Source organism: Rhinichthys klamathensis, unplaced genomic scaffold, assembly GCF_029890125.1.
Source record: "Rhinichthys klamathensis goyatoka isolate OS25496 unplaced genomic scaffold, OSU_Roscu_1.1 h1tg000109l_1, whole genome shotgun sequence".
Lineage (NCBI taxonomy): Eukaryota > Metazoa > Chordata > Actinopteri > Cypriniformes > Leuciscidae > Rhinichthys > Rhinichthys klamathensis.
The window spans coordinates 4,965,928-4,985,864 of record NW_026606647.1 but is presented as its reverse complement, the minus strand read 5'-3'; the positions used below and the strand labels follow the sequence as shown (position 1 = coordinate 4,985,864).

Here is a 19,937-nt window from a genome sequence, read left to right as displayed (position 1 = left end):
AGTGGAAAGTATGGGAGAATTGGAGTTGCACAGAGTGTGTGTGAGTAACACCCACCCTCAGGCCCATTGCTCTGTAATGGAAAGATTAAAAGCAGAGCACCAACCCAAAAAACACCATCCTCTCTCTCTCTCTCTCTCTCTCTCTCTCTCTCTCTCTCTCTCTCTCTCTCTCTCTCTCTCTCTCTCTCTCTCTCTCTCTCTCTCTCTCTCTCTTCTCTGTTTCTGTCTATCTCGCCCTCTCCCTAGCTTTACCTCTCTTCCGCCCTTATAGGCTACAGCCCCCTCCCTATCTCATGTTAAATAGATTACAGAGGATTCACTTATTTAAAGACTTCGACAAAAAGCTGTGCATGCATGTTTTGGGGGCTTTGAGCAATTACACCCACACACTGTGAGCACATAACTGGAGGAATCTAATTTCAACCAAACACAAAATCAAGCCCAGCCTATCGTCTACAGTCTGGAGTCTGGACCGCACATTGCCTTCAACGAAAGAGTTCCTGAGAAGCTCCAGGACAACATCAGCAGCAGCATAAAAGCAGCCACGTCTGACCCAGCTGGATCATCTTATTACGCCGGCTGCACCCTGCTCCGTTTTTTCTTTCCAGGAGACAGGAGCCTCGCAGAGAGCTCCACACACCAGCTCTCACGCTGTCTCTTCGGCTGCTTCCCGCCATTCTTATGGATGAGGAGGACGATGATGGGAACTTCACCAAGTGGATGAGCAGTTACTGGGGGCACGGGGAGGAGCACGACAAAGACAGAAAGAGGAGCTTCAAGAGGCCCTCCCGCAACAGAACTGACCGCCGTGCCTCTTTGCCCTGCATGGTAAGGTAGTTGATCACGCATGTGGAATGATGTTAGGGGAATGGGTTCGGTCATAAATGCAACATATGAATGTATATATATGTATGTACTATGTAAAATGGATAGATTCAACTTCAAATTCTGATTTGAAATGTTCAAAGTCATTGTAAAACTGTTAGGATTATGAACTATATCTCTTGGCGGTATATTGTTGAATATTAGGCTATTGAATGTGATTTAATTTAACTTATTTTTATAAATACAACATCCATCTTATTTTGCAATGAGGTACTTTCTGTGAACGTGCAAGACTCACGATTCATTAGCCGTATAAATTCTCAGCTCATTATATTTTGTTTCTTTTTCGCACAAGTTTTACTACTCCCAAATTTTGAGATAACTTTTTTTGAAATTTTGTCAATTCAAATACATTGTATTTGTCTCGTAAAACATAATACACAGTAATACAGTCAACACAGAATAACAGAACTAATTGTGCATGATATATATATATATATTGATAATAACAAAGTGCAGTAAATGGTAAAACTACGATAATTGCACTACGAACCAGAGTGTTTGTAGTTACGACAATACATTAGAATAATATGATGAAAAATATAAATTTTCAATATCAAGCAGCTGGAAATGAATGTGACCAGAAGCCAGACACGTTCAATTTACATACGGCCGTGCCCGCTCTAACATTAAAAATAAGGTGTATAATATAATATTATCATAAACTATACATATTTTATAATTATAAATGTATAGTATAAAAATACTACAAATGTAACACACAAATGTAATATTATTTATAATAATTAGCCTAACTGTATTTTTTATAATAATTTAAATACATTTGTTATAATTATAAAAATTATATTGTTTAGAATTATTATAGTTGTCTGTCTGCTCACTGGTGTCTTTTTATAACAGTGCTGTTGGTGCCATTTTTTTTAAAAGGAGTAAGCTAGTGATTTTACCATGAATAAAATAAGAGCAACCCTAATCATGGTAAAATCACTGTAATGCAGCCTCGCCTTATTTCTTTAATGCTTCTGGGAGCAAGTGAATCCATTGACAAAGTCCAGTCTAGAACTCCAATTGGGGACTATTTATGTGTGTTTATGGCTTATGGCAGGATTTTCACTGTGTTTTGAATTCTGTCAATCTTGAAAACAAAGCTGGGCAAAATATTGCATAATGGGTTTTGGAAGAGAACCTCTGTGAAAACAGGAAAGTGTGCTCTGATTAGAGGTAGTGACCCAGCAGAAATTTGTTCTCTTCCCCCACAAATCAGTGGTTCACACGCTCTCTCTCGCCTCACAGCCTCCTTAAGTAAACAATGTACAGCAAGACTGTGTTTATACCAAAAGGTCGGGAGAGAAGAATGTTAAAAAAAATGTGTGATGGCTGCCTGGATTACTGCTAATTTAAAAAATTAAAAACAGATGAAAATTATTATTTAAGTGGAATATCCTTCACTTTTTCCTGCATGTAGTTAGATTTAAATATCCCAATTTGCGTAAACAGTAAAATAAATGTTACGTAAACAAAAGAAATTTGAGGCTGACTTGTTACTTGACATGGCACTTTGTGCTTAGCATGGTTTTATTTATTCCCGCTAACTTTTATAAAAACTAAGAGTGGACATCATCATTTACATCTGGATTTACGTCTAAATGTTATTGTGAATTTAAATGTAATCACTGTAAAAACTTATATTATCAATAATTATGACAACATGTTGTATATTGCTTTAACTCATCAAAATAAGTTAAGCAATTTGTTAATAAGTTATACTAGATTCAACTCATTTTTTAAAGTAAGTTTAATGTAATTTAAGTTAAAATGACCGTAACATACAAGTTGATTGTACAAAAAATATTGTACTTGCAATATTTATGTATTACATTTAAGCCCACGTGCATGCAAAATTTATGTTAACCTTCTGCACATTGTCTAATAATTGATTACATTGATTATATATATATATATATATATATATATATATATATACATACATACATACAGTATATCATTTATTACATTAAAATATAGAGAGCAGCTTTTTCTTTCAAATAAAATTAACATTAAAATAAGTAAAAAATCTCATAGATAAGTTTAATGATTTGTGGTACATATATGCATTCAGAGAAAAGCTCTGGGTAAAAAAAACTGTTTTTATTATTGACTTTAAGCTATAGTGTCATATAGGTTTATACACTTTTTCTTCGAATGTGGCGGTTCTCTGTTCACTTGTTTAAAAATGTGTATTGATCTGCAGCCATTTTTGAACTATTGTGTCAGGAAATTAGTTTTGCTATGCTCATGCTCAGTATGTGTTGGAAAATAATATAGCTATTTGTAAACAGTGTACATGTCCTAAGAGACAGTAGTGAATGGCAGTAACTCCAAGGTTAATAGGTAAAGCTCCTATGATTAGCTTGACTTCAAGTGAAATGCCTACACAAGTCATTTTGAGCTGCATGCTCAAAAATAATGAACCTATTTGACCCCTGCCATTACAAGTGTCTTATACGGGTGGTTTATATTGAGCCTTACAAAACTAACTTCATATAGGAAATTATGACTGCTTACCCCAATGATGTCATTCTGCTCCGTATCAAATATGCACCACTTCAAAATGTGCAAACAAACAATAATCATTAATGAAATCATTACTAAATTAGCTTTTAAAGATTCTGATTATTTTAATATGTAGCTTATCACTTCCTATCCCATTCATATGTCATGGTTTTTCTCCCTGTCTTTCTGTCTTGGTACCGAAAAGTCTCAGCTAGAAGCCATGAAGGTGAACCATCTCCATGCTAACAACATGGCCCCTGCCCCTGTCCACCTAAAGAGCCGTGAAGAGAAGGAGATGCGCTCTCACCCTCGTGCCCGCCGTGTGTCTTCAGACGAAAACAGCCACACCAAAGTAGGGGGACCTGAATGTCACATCACCACCATTCCAGAGCTCTCCGAGTGCTTAGAGAAGAGGCTGCGTGTCCACAACCAGAAGGTGATATCAATGGTGGGTAAGAGGCCAGATCATATGTCACAGACAATGGACCAAAAAGGTTTTGAAACTGTCATACTTAAACAGCTTACCCCCCAAAACAAGGTCCAAACCACTAAGTGTAATAGTGTGGTTATCTCAGGAACAGACTGAAGACTCAGATTAAAGATGCAAACTCAAACTTTAAAAATAACTCTCTGGAACAAGCTGACCGGCAGGGAAAACACACATTAACGCAACGGAGACCGGACAAAGACTGAAAGCAAGGCTGCATCTTAAATAGCAAATAGAAACGAGATAATTAATCAGGCACAGTTGGGACAAATGAACTCATAATGACAGTGACCATAGAAACAAAGGAGTGGTTGGAAACATAACAAATTAACACAGAAACTGATCAAAAATACAAACTGAAAGTCCATACAAAAACTGAATCCTGACATTAGCTGGAGAGGATTCAGGGACTGGAGCCATCTCTGGGCTGAGCTCGGGGACTGAAGGCCTCTCTGGGTCCTGGACGGGTACTGGAGACTCTGGCGTGGCCACCATCTTGGCAGAGGGCTCCGTGCCGGCCATGACGGGACAAGACTCGGGAATGGTGGCCATCTTGGGACGAGACTCTGGTTTCGGCTGTTTTCTGGATCGGGGGTACATGTCTTCCAGACACTTGAGAATGGCGTCCCTCCAGGAAAGTCCTCGGGTGTCTGGAAGGTCAACTGAGTGGAAGTAGTTGGCCCCGATCCAATATAGTGTTCTAAAGGTCTCGTCATCATAGGGGGAGAGGATGGCAAGACGGCAGAACTCCACGGAGTAATCTACAAAGTTGAGACCCTTTCGAACCAAAGCAGCGAACTGCGCTGCTATATCCATTTTAGCGGTCCAGTCTGCTGTCACAGGGCCAGATGTACGTACATTTGCGAACGCAGCTTTAATAGCGCCATGGCCAAGACGCAGAAAGCGCTTGATGTGAAACCGCAGTGTGTGTGTTATGTACCAAACCTGCAGTTCATCAGGTAACCACTAACCAGCGCCTGTCCCCACCCACTATAGCCTACCGTAAATTGCGCGTATTTAAACGCGCAATTGAATGGGCCTCCTCCTGTCACTGCTGATGCTATGACTATTTGAAATGATCCTGATGCCAATATTTGTAATGTAGCGAGGAGTTTAACAACTGCTGGAATGGAATGTGAACGCTAAATCGGAAATAAGATGTCATCTTTGATTTCTTCCAGTAACTGTAATATTGCGTAGCTGCTTAATCTGTAACGCTTAATGATTTCGTTTTCACTCAACTGAAAAAGTGTGATTCTTGTGGCAAAAATCTTTTCAGCTCGTCTCCTTAGCCTATGTCTTTGTCTTGCTCGGATTACTGCTGCCATTTCACCAGGAGGCATATGCCAGGAAACAAATGAACACAGGAACTGATCAAAAATACAAACAGAAAGTTAGTCCACACACAAACTGAAACGTGACATTAAGGCAGATATCATTTTTTTCAGAAACACTTTTTGTTATACAGCTTGAAACTCTCTTCACATCCCAATAGCAATCAATAATAGAAGTGGTCTAAATATAAAAAAAATGTACATACATCTTCTGTGGAAGGACGAAAAAAATGTTCGTCCAATCTTTGTCAATCTGCCTGTCAATCTTCTCAATCAGAAGATTAAATTCATCTCAATTCATCCTCTGAAGGCTGCATACTGTAGCCTATCTCATGCCACGTCATCAAACTCTGTCAAAGGACGTTTCAATTTGAAAGATCCTTGGATGGCAACCTTCATTTCGCATCCTTCCTTTGACTCATTTTGAAGGATGCATCAAGTGTACCCTCTGCAGCCTTCAATCACCCACAATCCTTTGCACACATTCCAATTCACAAAAAATAACTGATGGAAAACGAGTCAGCACTGAGCTCTTCTGAGTTCATTATGAAATGGAAGTCAAAAACAATGTTTTCGCAGATAACATACATGTTATCTGTGATGCATGTTCTCTTTTATTTTGTTGTAAATTAATTAAATTAAGCCACTGGGAGACTGTATTGCATTAATAGAAGGCCAGTTGATATAAAGATTTTTTAAAACAAAGTATCTTTCCAAAATGAAGTTTTAATAGTATTTTCATGCCGTGACCGTGGGGGCGGGAACGTGTTTCATGAAGCCATACGCACTGATAGCGTCTCAATCTAGCCTTTAATAGTGAGGTGGACTCCGAAGGACTGGACTAGGACACAGCCTCACTGGGATGCAGCCTTCCGTCTGAGAAGCACCCGTAGACAAACAGTCACTGAGCACCTCAAACAAACAGCAGCCCCCTTTTACAGTTCCTCCTGAACCAACCTGAACAACCTGTGACATTCTTAGGAGATGTTCTCGGACTCGAGATTATGCGTTTCTATGGGGACACTATCAACAAATCAAAGCTCTAAGTTGTTTATGTTTATGGAGTGACAACAACACAACAATGACATACACATTGTAAAAAAAAATATTGCTGTGATTATTTATCAAAACACAACACAACAATGTGTTGTTTCAACTTAAAAAAAAAGTATGTGTTTGACTTAAGTTATTAACTTTAGTTTAGTGAAGTTGGATATTTTAGTTATCTCAACACATGTTTTGTTGATATATAAATAATTGCAGCAACATTTTTACAGTGCAGCTTTCATTTATTATTAAGTAAATTATCCCTATAACACCCAGTTCCCCTGTTTGTAAAAGTGAACGTCTTTATTGTATGGCGTATATAGCCTAACTGTACTGTTTAAAAGTTTGGATTCAGTAAGATTTTTTTTATTGATTTTTGATTTTTCTTTAATTACATTTAATTGATCAAAAGTGACAGACACACATTTATAGTGTTACAAAAGATTTCTATCTCAAATAAATCCTGTTCTTTTGAACTTTCTATTCATCAAAGGATAAAAAGAAAGTATCACAGTTTCCACAAACATATTAAGCAGCAAAATATTTTGTCACAAGAAGAGATGTTTCTACCAAATCAGCATAATATTATAAAGATTTCTGAAATCAGCTTTACCAGAAATAAATTACATTTTAAAAATATTTTCAGATACAAAATAGTTATTTCAGATTGTAACAATATTTCACAATATAACTCTTTTTACTGTTTTACAGTAAAAAGTTTACTACAAAAATTGCAGCCTTGGTGAGCACAAGAGACTTCTTTTAAGAGTATAAAAAAATCTTACCAACATCAAATTTTTGAACGGTATAGTGTTAGTGTATACTGCAATAAAGTACAGTTATATACATGTATTAGACAAAGTGCATCAATGCCCTATAATAATTTTATTTTAAGATGATTTTGGCTGCTTTATTTGTAGGGTAATGCAGATAGCATATGTCTTGTTTGCCATGAAGAACTACGGAATGGAAGGGGTGGCATCCAAGAGCTTCACTGCAGCCATCATTTTCATAAAGAGGTAAACACATCCGGCATCAATTCTCTCCTCTGTTGCCTAACAGCGCCAAATCCATCCCATCAACACTTGTGCAGAACACATAGCGCTTGATCATTATCTCGCATGTGTTCCCTCCTCCTCAACATACAGCGGTTTAAAGTGTAACCTCATTAGTGTGTGGAGTCCCGACACCCCATGTTAATCGAAGCAATGGGTTAATGGATATAGAGGTTTACACTTGACACCAAATGCACTTTTTTTCAAAATTCCTCCTTGCATGCAAGTTTATCTTGTTACTTGCAGCGCTTGTATCAGCTGTGACACTGAATATTCCGTCTCTGGTTATAGATTGGGCAGGCAAAACGGCCAGAGCAGCGTTCACGTCCACGTAGTGGGAGTTCTGGACCTACATGTGAACTAGGGAAGGAGACACCGTTCTGCCCTGGACAAGAGGAATATCGCTTGCCCCGTCGTCAGCTGTCTTTACGCAGACAGCGTTGATTGTGTCCAGTGAAATATACCATGGTACCAAAAGTAGTTCAACTAAACAGTAATAATCACTCAGTGTATTATCAAAAATCATGTTCATTTGAAATTGTCAATTTTTGTTTGTGTTTATCTCCACAGTACTTTTGCTTAAAAAATTAACCTGTTTGGAGGACAAAGCAAATAATTAGATCCCTTTTTTTTCAAATTCCAAGTCATTTACATTTTATAAATATTACAATTAAAAATGTCTTAAATACTTTTTGTCATTTTTCTTTAGTTATAATGATATGAACCATAATATGGTTATGCGTATTAGTGAACTTTCAATCAAATTTTGTTTTTCAGTGAATAATATACAGCTATTTTGGATTAGAAAACCAGCTGTGAATATAAATGATTAGGGTTATTTTGGTGCTAGGATGAATTATGGACGCTGAAACTGGTATCCTGAATTTGCAGGTCATATGTCAGGAGTTGCAGTTGTGAAGATACAGTAGCTTGTTAAATGCACATGCTGGAAATAAGCTGGTGGCTAATCTCACCACTGTAATGGAAATCAATGGTGGGCCACGGTTTTGACCCCTAGAAAGTCAAGAGATCTGTTTTTCATGCATGCATTGTCATGCAGGTTCCATCATGCCTCCATTATGGCTCTTGTAAACTGCTCAGTCATAGAAAATTGGGTAAAGATTTAGGCTATATATACAAATTTTGTAGAATAAACATAACGTTTCATTTAACATTGTTTTTTTTAGCATTTATGTCACAAACTACCAGTCTTTGTTTTAGTAATGTACTGTATATTTGTCAAAAAAATCAACAACAAAAAATATTCTAAGCATTTAATTAAAAATGAAGGTTTCAGTGGTTTTTTTCAGTTATGCCATGGAGGAACCTTTTTTTCAGTGTGAAGAATTTTTTAATATTCTGAAGAACCTTTTTCCACAATAAAGAACCGTTTATGCAGTGGAAAGGTTCTATGAATTTTAAAGGTTGTTCATGGAATAATAAAAAACTTTTATCTGTGAGTGTATAGATCAACTTATCAGTAAACTCTTGCAGTTCTTTAAAAGGAATAATTGTTACAGTATTCTAGCATGTTTAGATGCATGTTCCAATGGTTTTCCATTTTTATATACAGCCACACCTTGACAATGAATGACCCTCCATAATATGGCTTTCCTTTCTTACAGTACATTAAGAAATGGCTTTGGCAGAGACAGTCATGTCCCACCTGTCGAGTTCATGTGACCATGTTTGAGCCCCTCTACTGGCCCTGTGCTCCTGTCCAGTTTCCCTGAAAATGTCCATATTTCTTCACTTTCCATGTCTGTCTGCTTCCCGTGACCCCGGGCACTGATTTAGTGTGTTTATATGTAAATAAAAACAAAACAAGACCATCATCTCTGGGTGGAGGCATGGGTTGAAGACTTAAATTAAGTACAGGCGAGTGTGTGTAGCAATCCTGCATGATTATATGGTCTGTTACTTGCACACACTGTCTAAGTTAGGCCTATATGAGTATAATGGATGGGCATCTTTATTTGACTCTCAAGAGCCTCAGCTCTATGCATTCCTTACCCTCCTTTTCTCTCTGTCTTGCTTATTTTCATGAGGACATTTTTGGCTAGACTGAAAACTGCATGCTAAATGTATACAACCTTTTTGTTTTTATTCCATCTCTCCACTTTTGTGTATTGCACAAAATGCACATCTGCATTACCCATTAACGTACATGCCAAATTCAAAGGCAGAGAGTTTTAGACTCTGTCCAATGTATTGTGATGTTTCTGATCAGAAATGTAAATATAAGCCCCAAAGATGTAGAATATGTTGTTTGTACAACCATACTTTGAATTAAATATTTAAAAATTAATTTAAGAGTTTACACAAATATACCAAGCATACATTGTTGCAACGTTTTTATATAGTGCTGTTATTTTGACATCATTGTTTTGTGTCATTGCTTTGTTTTTACTAAACAGATTGCATTTATAGATTTGGTAGGATGTTATTAGTTTAAATGCATTCAATGAATTTATAGATTTGGTAGGATGTTATTTAGTTGCATTCAATTTCTATGTAAGTGAGTACACGTTATAAACTGTGAAATAAATAATGAATACAGTTAGATAGATGAAATTATGTTCTTCTCTCCGTTGTCAGGAGGGACCGTGCCTTTGTGCACGTAGGCTACGTGTCCCGCCCTACTGTACACTTTTAAATGAAAAAAATAAAAAATAAAAATAAAAACAGTAAAACCCCATTTAAACTCTTTGAATACTGGTCTTATAAAACAGTATGTCTTGTCAGCAAAATATTATTCAACTTTTGTAGCAAAAAAACGTTAGTGTTTAGCAAGCATAGCCTATTATATTTTCTCGCAAAGTTGCCTACCAAATAGTTTTCTATTTTAATAAATTGTGGTCTGTCTGTCTATTCACAATAATTGATTTGTCAAGGTTTTCAAAATATGTAAAAACATAGCAAAAAAAAAAAAAAATACACTAATACATTTTTAATAACTATAGGCCTACTTTTAGTTTCTTAAACCACTGGACTCACATTTCCTTGTATTGTAGCCTAGTGGAGTCTAGACTGCTTCGGTCAGAAAAAAAATGCACACGTGGAAAAGAGACCAACTGTTGATTGACAGGTGAACTAACCAATCAAATTCAAAAACAATGACGTTTAGTGGCTTCATGAACGAATCGTTGGTGGAATGGGAGGTTCCCTTAGGAAGACGCTCTGAAAAAGATCAACCCCACAAATCTGGTTGCGAAACAGCTGGAAAAGTGGAAAAGAAGTTGATACGTAAATTCCTGATGGAAAAAAGTGATGATGGTCAAGAGGGACTAAAATTAACCGTGTAAGGATGTTTGAAAATTTTTCGTGAACTGTTACAGCATCAAATGCAGACACTCGAGAAAAACATCGAGTGTGAGGTCCCTTCTTATTTTTTCCAAGACTATCCTAATTATTTGGTCAATCGATAAGGTAAGAACTCTTAAATCATATTTCAGACCACTTACTGTGCCTAAATGAAGTTATTATTTCCACTTTTATTTCTTAAAGAAATAACGGACCCACAAGGCTTTTTCTCTTAAGTCCATTTAAAGTGAAATCGCAGAGACCTTTATCCAATAAACATTGTAGCCTAAAGTTAAAGTTGTTAAAGCCATTACGGTGTAGGCTACTGAATCGTTTTTCAGGTAAGGTTTTAAACTATTTTAAAAAGCCTATGTATTTGTGTCATCCTTTCGTGAAACCTGCAGGATAAGCTATTATACCATATTTGTATTTTTACATCTTATTTTGTGTGTGTGTCTGTGTGTGTGTGTAGCCTAAAAGTGCACTGCGGTTTCTTTTTGTATTATTTTTTGGTTCAGACAAAAGGGACTTTGTTTTTATGTACAATTCCAAAAAATGTCGTCCTTATGTAGTCATAAATACATGAAAGCATCGGGCCTCTTCACTGGAGAGACTCTCAAAGCTTTAGTTTGTCTCTATGGTAACAGCAGAGCATCCTGAAAAACAGTGTGTTTAGATCAAAGCTGCAGAGATGCTACTCATTGCCTTGATTTTCATTGTCATATAGTGCACAATAAAATGAAAAAAATGTTCTCACCCTCATGTCTGTATGAATTTCTTTCCTCACTCTCAAAAGGAGAATTGGTTTGGAACAACATGTGGTTGAGAAAATGATGACAGAAATGTAATTTTAAGAACAACATTTGAGACCCTCTGTTGAAATAAGTATTGCAGATGCATAAAGTCTATGTAATATGATTTTATCTCAAACTCATTATTACCATCACTGTGATTTATTTCCCCCCATTTGATCATTATGAGCTTGCTGTGTCTGCCTTATTGCAGCTGTTGCATAGCCTCCTTTTCTCGTGTTTAAATTTAGATTTCTTTAGGAAAGCAATTGTAAACAGGAGCAATTTTGAAGCAAATCTGAAAGCAATTTTTTATCCGATAAAAGGTCTTGGTCTCATGGACACACTCTGATTAGACACTCACACATCTGATTATGGCAGTGATGACCACCTTCCTTTTGATTGTCATGGGACCTGAATGACATTGAGGCCAAGTACTGATCAGCCTGTTTAAATATTACTCAGAAATCATCCTCCAAAGAGAAAAGGAGGAACATGCCATTCCTATAATTTCCTTATGTACTGCTTTGATTACGTTCACTGATAAGAATAAAAATAGTTGATACTATTGATCTTTAAAGTTAAATGTTAAACACAAAATTAAAGTTCAGTCAAGTACAAATCAACTTGCTTGATTGTTCAGGAAGGCAATAAATATGCTATATGCCATCCTGGTGTAACAAAATCGGTAACACTTTACAATAAGGATTCATTAGTTAACTCATCATCAAGGCCTTTTACAGCGCAAGCGCCGATCTGAACGGTGTCTAACATGCCGTCTTTCTGTGCAAAAACTGGTGTAAGCATGGCAGGACAGAGTCCGAGCAGAGCAGACCGCCAAGCTGCCCGGTCTTCCGCAAGGTGATGCCATCGGTCAGGGTTGATGTTAAAGACATTCATGTCCCGCTTGACGACATCCTTAAAGCGGAGCTTGGGTCGGGCACGAGGGCGGTGTCCCACAGCTAACTCCCCATGGAAGATGGACTTTGGGAGATAATGTTAATTTGAACATTTACTAAGGCATTATCAAAATTAAAAAGTTGTGTTTGTTAACATTAGTTAATGCACTGTGAACAAACATGAACAAACAATGAACAGCTGTATTTTTAACTAACATTAAACAAATGTTTTGTTCAATGTTAGTTCATGTTAGGTAATACATTAACTAATGAAACCCTATTGTAAAGTGATACCACAAAATCAGTGCCAGAAGTGATGTGAGATCTTGTATTGATATGCCAGTCGAGTCCTGAGGATGAAAAAGTGTCTCTCGAAGTCTCTCATTTTGTCTTAATACACACATATAATACACACACACACACACACATATATATATATATATATATATATAAAATCTACTAAACAAATCCAGTAAACATTGTCTTTTGCTTTAATTGGCACTGAACATTTTGATATATTATGAAGTAGAATTAATAATATTATGAGGTATTTTGGTTTTGTAGTTTTTATTTATTTATTATCAATAAATAAAATTGTTATTCTTATTTCCAGGAAATCATGGGAAGTTTTAAAGGCCATGCATTGCCTGGAAGTTTCTTCCTGATCACTGGTCTGTGGTGGGCCTCAAAGCAGACCTTTTTGTACGGCACCCGCAGGAACAAAAGTGCTGGTGCGGGAAGACTTGCATCTCGAGCTACACAACGCCGCATAGAAATCATAGAAGGAGCTGTCATTTTATCATTTTCTATTATTGGTGAGTTGCTGCCATGCTTTTGTCAATATAATGAGAGGTTTCATTATTGATGTAGACAAATAAAGGTTGTCAAATGTGTATTTAAAGCATCTTAGAATCAGCAAAGAAATACATTTGGTTTTAAGAACCTTTTTTTTTTTTTTTACGGTGTAAAAAAAAAAGTTTGCTTATAAATTATAGGTTTTACTATAAAACCAGTGATTCTCAACCGTTTTGACTCCAAGGCCCCAATTGTCAGCAACAATATTCAAAGGATTAAGGATAAATATTTGTAAAAATATTTTCTACTCACAATTTCTTGCCAGTCAAATACAGCTTGGATTAACTAGAAAAATGTATATTCATAAAATTAATAAAACTGCAGCTTCCTTTTATATTAAGGTTTTTCATGTGTAAAGGTCAATTGAAAAAGAAATATCTTGATGTTTAGTGTTTCAGTTTATTTTAATGCTTGTTTTGTCTTATTTTACCTTATTTTATTCTTGAGCCCCCCTAGTGAGCAAATTTATGAAAGCACCGTATGGTAAAGAGTTGTGAAATTTGGCACACAGTGGACAGTCTGAACATTCACCACAGCAATTTTGGAGTCTCTAACCCAATCCCTATAGCGCCACAAACTGCCCAAAGTTTCACTTCATGCTAATAATGTTTTAACCATAAGGGCTAGAAACATGATTCTTTTTTCCTCTGATTACTTGGTTCAATGCTATTTGATTGCAGCATTCAGAAAAACCTACTTTTTCAAACTCGTCCTAGACCAGGGATGGACAACTTCAGTCCTGGAGGGCCATTGTCCTACAGAGTTTAGCTTCAACCCTAATCAAACACACCTAAACAAGCTAATCAAGGTCTTCAGGATTACTAGAAAGTTACAGGCAGGTGATTTTTTCAGGGTTGGAGCTAAACTCTGTAGGACAGTGGCCCTCCAGGACCGACGTTGCCCATCCCTGTCCTAGACGGTTCGTCCAATTCTCATCAAAATTGAGATCATCTTCAGACCACGGGGGGAAAAAACGTGGATATCAAGTTGATTTGTCAAACTGTTCTTGAATAACATGCGAGCGAGCACGCCAAAATGGACGTGAGACTATCTCTCAGTTTTGACACATTGCCACCTAGTGGTCACGGAATATGAAAGAAAAAAAAAACGTTTGCTTGTAAACTTCTGAACAGTTTGACCAAAAATCTCACCAAAAATAAATCCTCAAAAATTGGACCAGATCAATTTGGTGTCAGTGCCACCAATTGGTCAAAAGTAATAAGCAATTAGGTCACATTACAAGTCATTGTATTTATGGGCTTTCAACCATTTTGCTTAAAATCGTCTCCAAATGTCTTCACTCGATTTTGCAGTTGGTCTGATGCCCGCTTCCTTGATTTCTAGCTCATCATTCTGAGGCAGAATGCTCACAGAGGCTGTGGCGCTTGGCCCCGTAATTGCTGCTTGTTATATTTGTTTTTCTTCTGCCATTTACATAGGTATGTTAGCAGAGCAGCTTCTAGCAGGTGGGCCCAAGTTTCAACTGTACGATTCTTCCACTCAGCACTGGGAGCAGCTGATGAACTGGCAGCACACCACCATGTACCTGTTCTTTGCCATCGCAGGGGCCATATCTCTCACTGTCCACAGCACAGACATCGCCCCTTTGGCTTTAGACCGAATGCTGTTGGGTCTTGCTTTCTTTAATGAGGGTATGTTCTTGATTTTACCCCATATTGATTTCATGTGAAAGAGTGTTTTGTAAACACATTTTTAATGTTAGAGAATGTGTGAATGTTTACCTAAATTGAGCACTCTTTGTTACTCTTGAAAATCCTGATTTTCTATTTTTGTGTTAATTCAACACATAAAATTGAAAGTATATGTTTGCCTCTTGCAGGATTTCTGTTCCTTTATCATCTCCATGGTAGAGACCTGCTTGATGTCCATGTGCACACTCTTCTACTTTATGCCATCTTTGGACAAGCTTTCATCTGCCTTCTGGAGGTTTTCCACAGGGGGAATATTCTACTAGAACTATTCAGAGCCACTCTCACCGTACTGCAGGGCAGCTGGTTTTGGCAGGTCAGTGTGTGTGCCTATGTGTATGTGCCTAAGTGCATACATAATGTGTGTGTATTTAAGTCATTTTGACTCAACACTGTTTAACTCTTTTTTTTTCATGTATTTTTCTAGATTGGCTTCGTGCTGTACCCACCCAGTCAAGTGAAATGGGATCAGACAGACCATGGCAATGTTATGTTTGTCACATTATGCTACTGCTGGCACCTCGCGTTTGCATTGTTCACTGTAGCTGTAGTGTACTGGTCTGTTCTATGGTGAGCACAACATATTCTATCCATTCTAACATGAAATACACAAACCTAAATTTGATCTAAAGGAACATTAAATGCCTTTTAAAAATTTAGGGTCAGTACTTTACATTTTTTTTATACTTTTATTCAACAAGGATGCATTAAACTGATCAAAAGTGACAAGTAAATACATCTAGAGTATCATGTTACAAAAGATTTATATTTTTAAATAAATGCTGTTCTTTTGATCTTTATATTCATCAAAGATGAGAAAAAAATTATGTGCATTTCCACAACAACATTAAGCAGCACAACTGCTTTTTCAACACTGACAATAATAAGAAATGTTTCTTGAGCACCAAATCAGCATATTAGAATGATTTCAAAAGAATCATGTGGCACTGAAGACAGTTCAGCTTTGCCATCATAGGAATGAATTACTTTTTAAAATTTAGTAAAATAGAAAACTGTTATTTTAAATTGTAATAATTTTCACAACATGATTTTTGTTCTGTATTTTTGATTGAATACAGCCTTGGTGAGCATAAAAAAACATACCAACCCCAAACTTTTGTAGTGTATGTATATTGCATATGAAATCATATTGTTTTATGGAATTTCCTTTCTGTATGCGAGATTTATTGAATTCCTTTTCGTTTGCCTTCATTGTTCTCCCCCCAGTGCTGTGCGTTCCAGATTGAGGAGGATGCCACCCATGGAAATGGGGCTTTTGAAACCAAGGGACAAGGAAGTAGAGTCTGAAGACGAGATGTTATGAGTGTTTATCATCTTTACACGTTCAACCCTGCATCCCAATTCATTTGGGCCTCAGACCAAAGAAAAATATGGAGACAGAGAGTGAGAGATAGATAGTAACAGTCGAGGCATTGTCACTAAATATTAGCTTTGTCTTAATCTTCTGAAGAGCAGATGAGAGATGACAAACAGTGGCAGTCTTGCCTCCCAAGATTTTTTTCATCAAATTGCAACAAGTGACTCTGAGTAAATCACAAGAGCCATAGTGTTAAATCTCTCGCATGATCCCAGTACGATCACTCCAGTTACAACAGTCTTATCTTTTTGTGGTCATTCCTTTTTATTTCATTATCTCACTTCCACTTCATTTCACTGATGCACCTCAGGATCAACCCCTGAGAAGTTAGTTCACACTTGATTTTTTTCTATACAAGTTTGGATTAAGTCAATCAAATATTATGTATTGATTATTATTGGGTCATTACGTAGACTATTTGTTGGCATTACATAATTTTCTCTTTGACACATTACTGTGTAAATTTGAGTATTTTCTTTGTGTGCCTTGTCAGTATTTTATATGTTGTCACTCAAGGGAATATCATATTTTAATCATATTGTTTTTAATGGCACTATATGATCTACATGCTGAAATAATTATGTTTTAATGGCCCTAGGATTTGGGTTTTTTTTAAGTCACTTCTCAGTCATCAAATAATGATACTTTTGTATTTTCTTGACAATTCTTGACAGCCATTACAATTCCTCAGTTAGTCTTTTGTGTTCGTTTATTTCTTAGTCTTTTGTGTTTGTTCCACTGTATTCTTTGGAAAAGACAAGGGAGAGGAAAAAAACAGGATTGGCCATTGTATGTGGAATCTTGACATTATTGTATTTTATCACATGCATTTATTGAATAATTTAATTTGACTTGATAAATACATTTTCTAAAAACAAAACTTTTTCAGTGTGCAGTGACTGTATTTATATTAATTGCTATGTATTTGACGTGCTGGTATTCACATATTTTTCCATATATTTCTCTTTCTGAATAGTTCAAAGACCCAACTAATGATAGATAGATAGATAGATAGATAGATAGATAGATAGATAGATAGATAGATAGATAGATAGATAGATAGATAGATAGATAGATGGATGGATGGATGGATGGATGGATGGATGGATGGATGGATGGATGGATGGATGGATGGATGGATGGATGGAAAGAAAGAATGCACGAATTAACGAATGAAAGAAATTGTCTCTCAATAAGTGTTCCAGTAACACGAAAAAACACTGACTATCATCATTCATACTCTATATACTAAGCTACTTTTAGTGCACTTCAGAAGGTAGGTGGCGTGCTTGAGCAAAATGTGATAATGTTCATTGAAAGCAGCCTAGAAGGCAAAGGTGAGCACGAGTGATGTCGAGTGAGTGCCAGCTGGACGATGTGACAACAACACATTCTCTGGGATTTATAGTGAATTGATTCAGTTAATACAGAGAATTGAATGTTTAGTCATGGACAAACTCAGAGCGGTTCTGGGTGGTCGTGATGGAAACAATGACAACAGAAATATACTGCAGGTAAGGAACTGTGGTCTGCTATAAATCTTCATTAAGATAATACAAAACCATGTAGCCTAAATCTCAGTTGTCTGTTGTTCCATTCACTCAAGGCGGCGAATGAAGCGTCCACGCTGGGATGGGGGCCGCGTCTGAAAGGATTCCTCGCCTGTATGGTCATCGGTGTTGTGTGCACGATCCTGGTCAGTGACTTAAACTTTAATCAACCTTATTTTGATTATAATCGAGATTTTACACACAGGTAACTTCCTTTCTGTTGAGAAGGGATAGGCGATGAGTTGGAGAAATATGTTTAGAAGCAGAGCTGTGTCACCGGTTTGACCTGCTCTCAGGAATGCGTATTTGATGCCATTTTGCTGTATCCAAGTATTTTGAGTGAGAAGTTTAGGAAAGAAACTAGTTTTATTTGGTATAACTTTGTGACTATTAAGTACCATTATATTAATAACTAGCCTTTTCTTTCTTTCTTTTATCAGGGAGTATGTTGCCTATTTATTCCCAAAATAGGATTGATTCTCTTCATTGTGTTTTACACATTGGGCAACATATGCTCCTTAGTAAGGTCGGTCAACAAGCTATAGCAAGTTAAATGTACTAACTTTGTATTATTTTATTTGAATTTTCTCTTTGAGACAATACTGACTTCTCTGTTTAATTTGAATCCACCCCCACAGCACAATGTTTTTGATGGGACCATTAAAACAGCTGAAACGCATGTGTGACAAGACCAGAGCCTTTGCTACTATTGTTATGATAGTGAGTTATTCCTTTTTTTCCTCAAAAAAAAAAAGATAATCTTATTGTGAAAATAATGCAGACATGTTAGAAGAGTCTTTGTATTTGCAGAATATTTTTATTGTTTTTATATACAAATATGTTTAAAGTAAAGGAGAATTTTTACTTTGCATTTTTCATGCTTTTTTTTTTTTTACTTTTTAATGCATGTTCTTGGTGTTATTGTAAACAGTTCATCTGTGCACATTTAAAATGTGTTTTTCCTTGTAATCTTTTAACTAAAAAAGTTTTACCACCTGAAACAACTAACTTTTTTAGACAATGTCACCAAGAGGGGAGTATGGTGATAATAATGTTAATAATTTTCATGCTGCATTGTGTTTTCTCATTAAATATCCTGTTTAATTTGGATATAGGCTACATCTCATTTTGAAAGTATTTTTTTAAATAACCATTATCTCAAAAACAAATCAGATGCACAAGAAAAAATATTATTTTAGTTTACGTGCAGCCTTTAGATATCTGCCATTTACAGCAAATACAGATTCTGATTACAGATACAGTATTTTTGATTATTAGTATGAATTATTTGTATTAGTATTAATTATTTTTGATTATGATTAGTATTAAGAGTTCCACTTTTCATTGTTTGGTCTATAGACATGTCTGGTTCTCACACTCTGTGCAGCTTTTTGGGTGAGTTCTAATCCATCTGTATTGTATATTTCAAACCAACTCTGAATCAAATACAGTATTATTTTAACTTTTTATTAACACTAATCTCTGTACCACAGTGGAAGATCTTTGCACTCACGTTGCTGTTTGTCATTCTGCAAGTCCTTGCATTTGCATGGTAAGTTTCCATTGACACATTGCAGTAAATATTTTAAGTATATTTTTAAACCAGTAGCACAGCATCCAGTGTTTATCATTGTACTGAAATACATTTTATCAATTAACTTTTTTCTTCTCTATAGGTATAGCCTGTCTTACATTCCTTTCGCAAGGTTAGTCTGGAATTGCACAGCATTAGATATTAACAGTCAGATTGACATTGACAAATGTGAATTATTTTGCAATAGGTAGATCTGGTAAATGACAGCAGTAATCATGCACAGGCTTTTTTGGACCTGGCTGCTTTAGAATATTGAGTCTGTTAGCAATCTTTTAAAAGGCCTTACGTTCTCTTTTCCTTTACCAGAGATGCCATCCTGAAGTTTTTCTCAATGCTGTTCCACACATGTGTGAAATGACAAGGCGAGGTTTGGCCTTTCACCACTCCAGATACTTTCTGGTCAAGTATTTTGTGATTCCGGGATCATCAAAACATCATTGACAGAATGGCACAATGGGACACTGCTAGTTTTAATGGCATTTTCTTAACTCTGAACATAAAGAATAATACTCCTTTTTACTGAAGGTGCTTTATTT

At 36.3% G+C, this 19,937-nt stretch overlaps 3 protein-coding genes across 3 annotated transcripts; all 3 read left to right on the top strand.

Moving 5' to 3' along the window:
* The first annotated feature begins 225 nt into the window (after positions 1-225).
* Positions 226-7,902, top strand: lnp1 (leukemia NUP98 fusion partner 1). The gene is made up of 4 exons (XM_056254011.1): positions 226-828; positions 3,605-3,847; positions 7,188-7,286; positions 7,614-7,902. Exons 1-4 carry the CDS (start codon positions 682-684, stop codon positions 7,764-7,766), a joined length of 642 nt encoding a protein of 213 aa, XP_056109986.1. The 5' UTR covers positions 226-681; the 3' UTR covers positions 7,767-7,902.
* A 2,586-nt stretch (positions 7,903-10,488) lies between these two features.
* Positions 10,489-17,124, top strand: tmem45a (transmembrane protein 45a). The gene is made up of 6 exons (XM_056254010.1): positions 10,489-10,751; positions 12,929-13,130; positions 14,610-14,822; positions 15,011-15,195; positions 15,307-15,449; positions 16,107-17,124. Exons 2-6 carry the CDS (start codon positions 12,935-12,937, stop codon positions 16,201-16,203), a joined length of 834 nt encoding a protein of 277 aa, XP_056109985.1. The 5' UTR covers positions 10,489-10,751; positions 12,929-12,934; the 3' UTR covers positions 16,204-17,124.
* Positions 17,125-17,604: 480 nt separating this feature from the next.
* Positions 17,605-19,884, top strand: sft2d2a (SFT2 domain containing 2a). The gene is made up of 8 exons (XM_056254012.1): positions 17,605-17,771; positions 17,864-17,953; positions 18,248-18,333; positions 18,446-18,527; positions 19,167-19,202; positions 19,301-19,359; positions 19,484-19,513; positions 19,708-19,884. Exons 1-8 carry the CDS (start codon positions 17,706-17,708, stop codon positions 19,757-19,759), a joined length of 501 nt encoding a protein of 166 aa, XP_056109987.1. The 5' UTR covers positions 17,605-17,705; the 3' UTR covers positions 19,760-19,884.
* The last annotated feature ends 53 nt before the right edge of the window (positions 19,885-19,937 follow it).

What these genes read in the sequence shown, in the direction of transcription:
- lnp1 (XM_056254011.1), top strand. Translation starts at nt 682, where the DNA reads ATGGATGAGGAGGACGATGATGGGAACTTCACCAAGTGGATGAGCAGT. An exon ending in GTGCCTCTTTGCCCTGCATG is followed by an intron (nt 829 to 3,604) that starts GTAAGGTAGTTG and finishes GGTACCGAAAAG; the next exon opens with TCTCAGCTAGAAGCCATGAA. An exon ending in GCCATCATTTTCATAAAGAG is followed by an intron (nt 7,287 to 7,613) that starts GTAAACACATCC and finishes CTCTGGTTATAG; the next exon opens with ATTGGGCAGGCAAAACGGCC.
- tmem45a (XM_056254010.1), top strand. Translation starts at nt 12,935, where the DNA reads ATGGGAAGTTTTAAAGGCCATGCATTGCCTGGAAGTTTCTTCCTGATC. An exon ending in TTTATCATTTTCTATTATTG is followed by an intron (nt 13,131 to 14,609) that starts GTGAGTTGCTGC and finishes CCATTTACATAG; the next exon opens with GTATGTTAGCAGAGCAGCTT. An exon ending in AGGGCAGCTGGTTTTGGCAG is followed by an intron (nt 15,196 to 15,306) that starts GTCAGTGTGTGT and finishes GTATTTTTCTAG; the next exon opens with ATTGGCTTCGTGCTGTACCC.
- sft2d2a (XM_056254012.1), top strand. Translation starts at nt 17,706, where the DNA reads ATGGACAAACTCAGAGCGGTTCTGGGTGGTCGTGATGGAAACAATGAC. An exon ending in CACTCTGTGCAGCTTTTTGG is followed by an intron (nt 19,203 to 19,300) that starts GTGAGTTCTAAT and finishes TCTGTACCACAG; the next exon opens with TGGAAGATCTTTGCACTCAC. An exon ending in CAAGTCCTTGCATTTGCATG is followed by an intron (nt 19,360 to 19,483) that starts GTAAGTTTCCAT and finishes TCTTCTCTATAG; the next exon opens with GTATAGCCTGTCTTACATTC.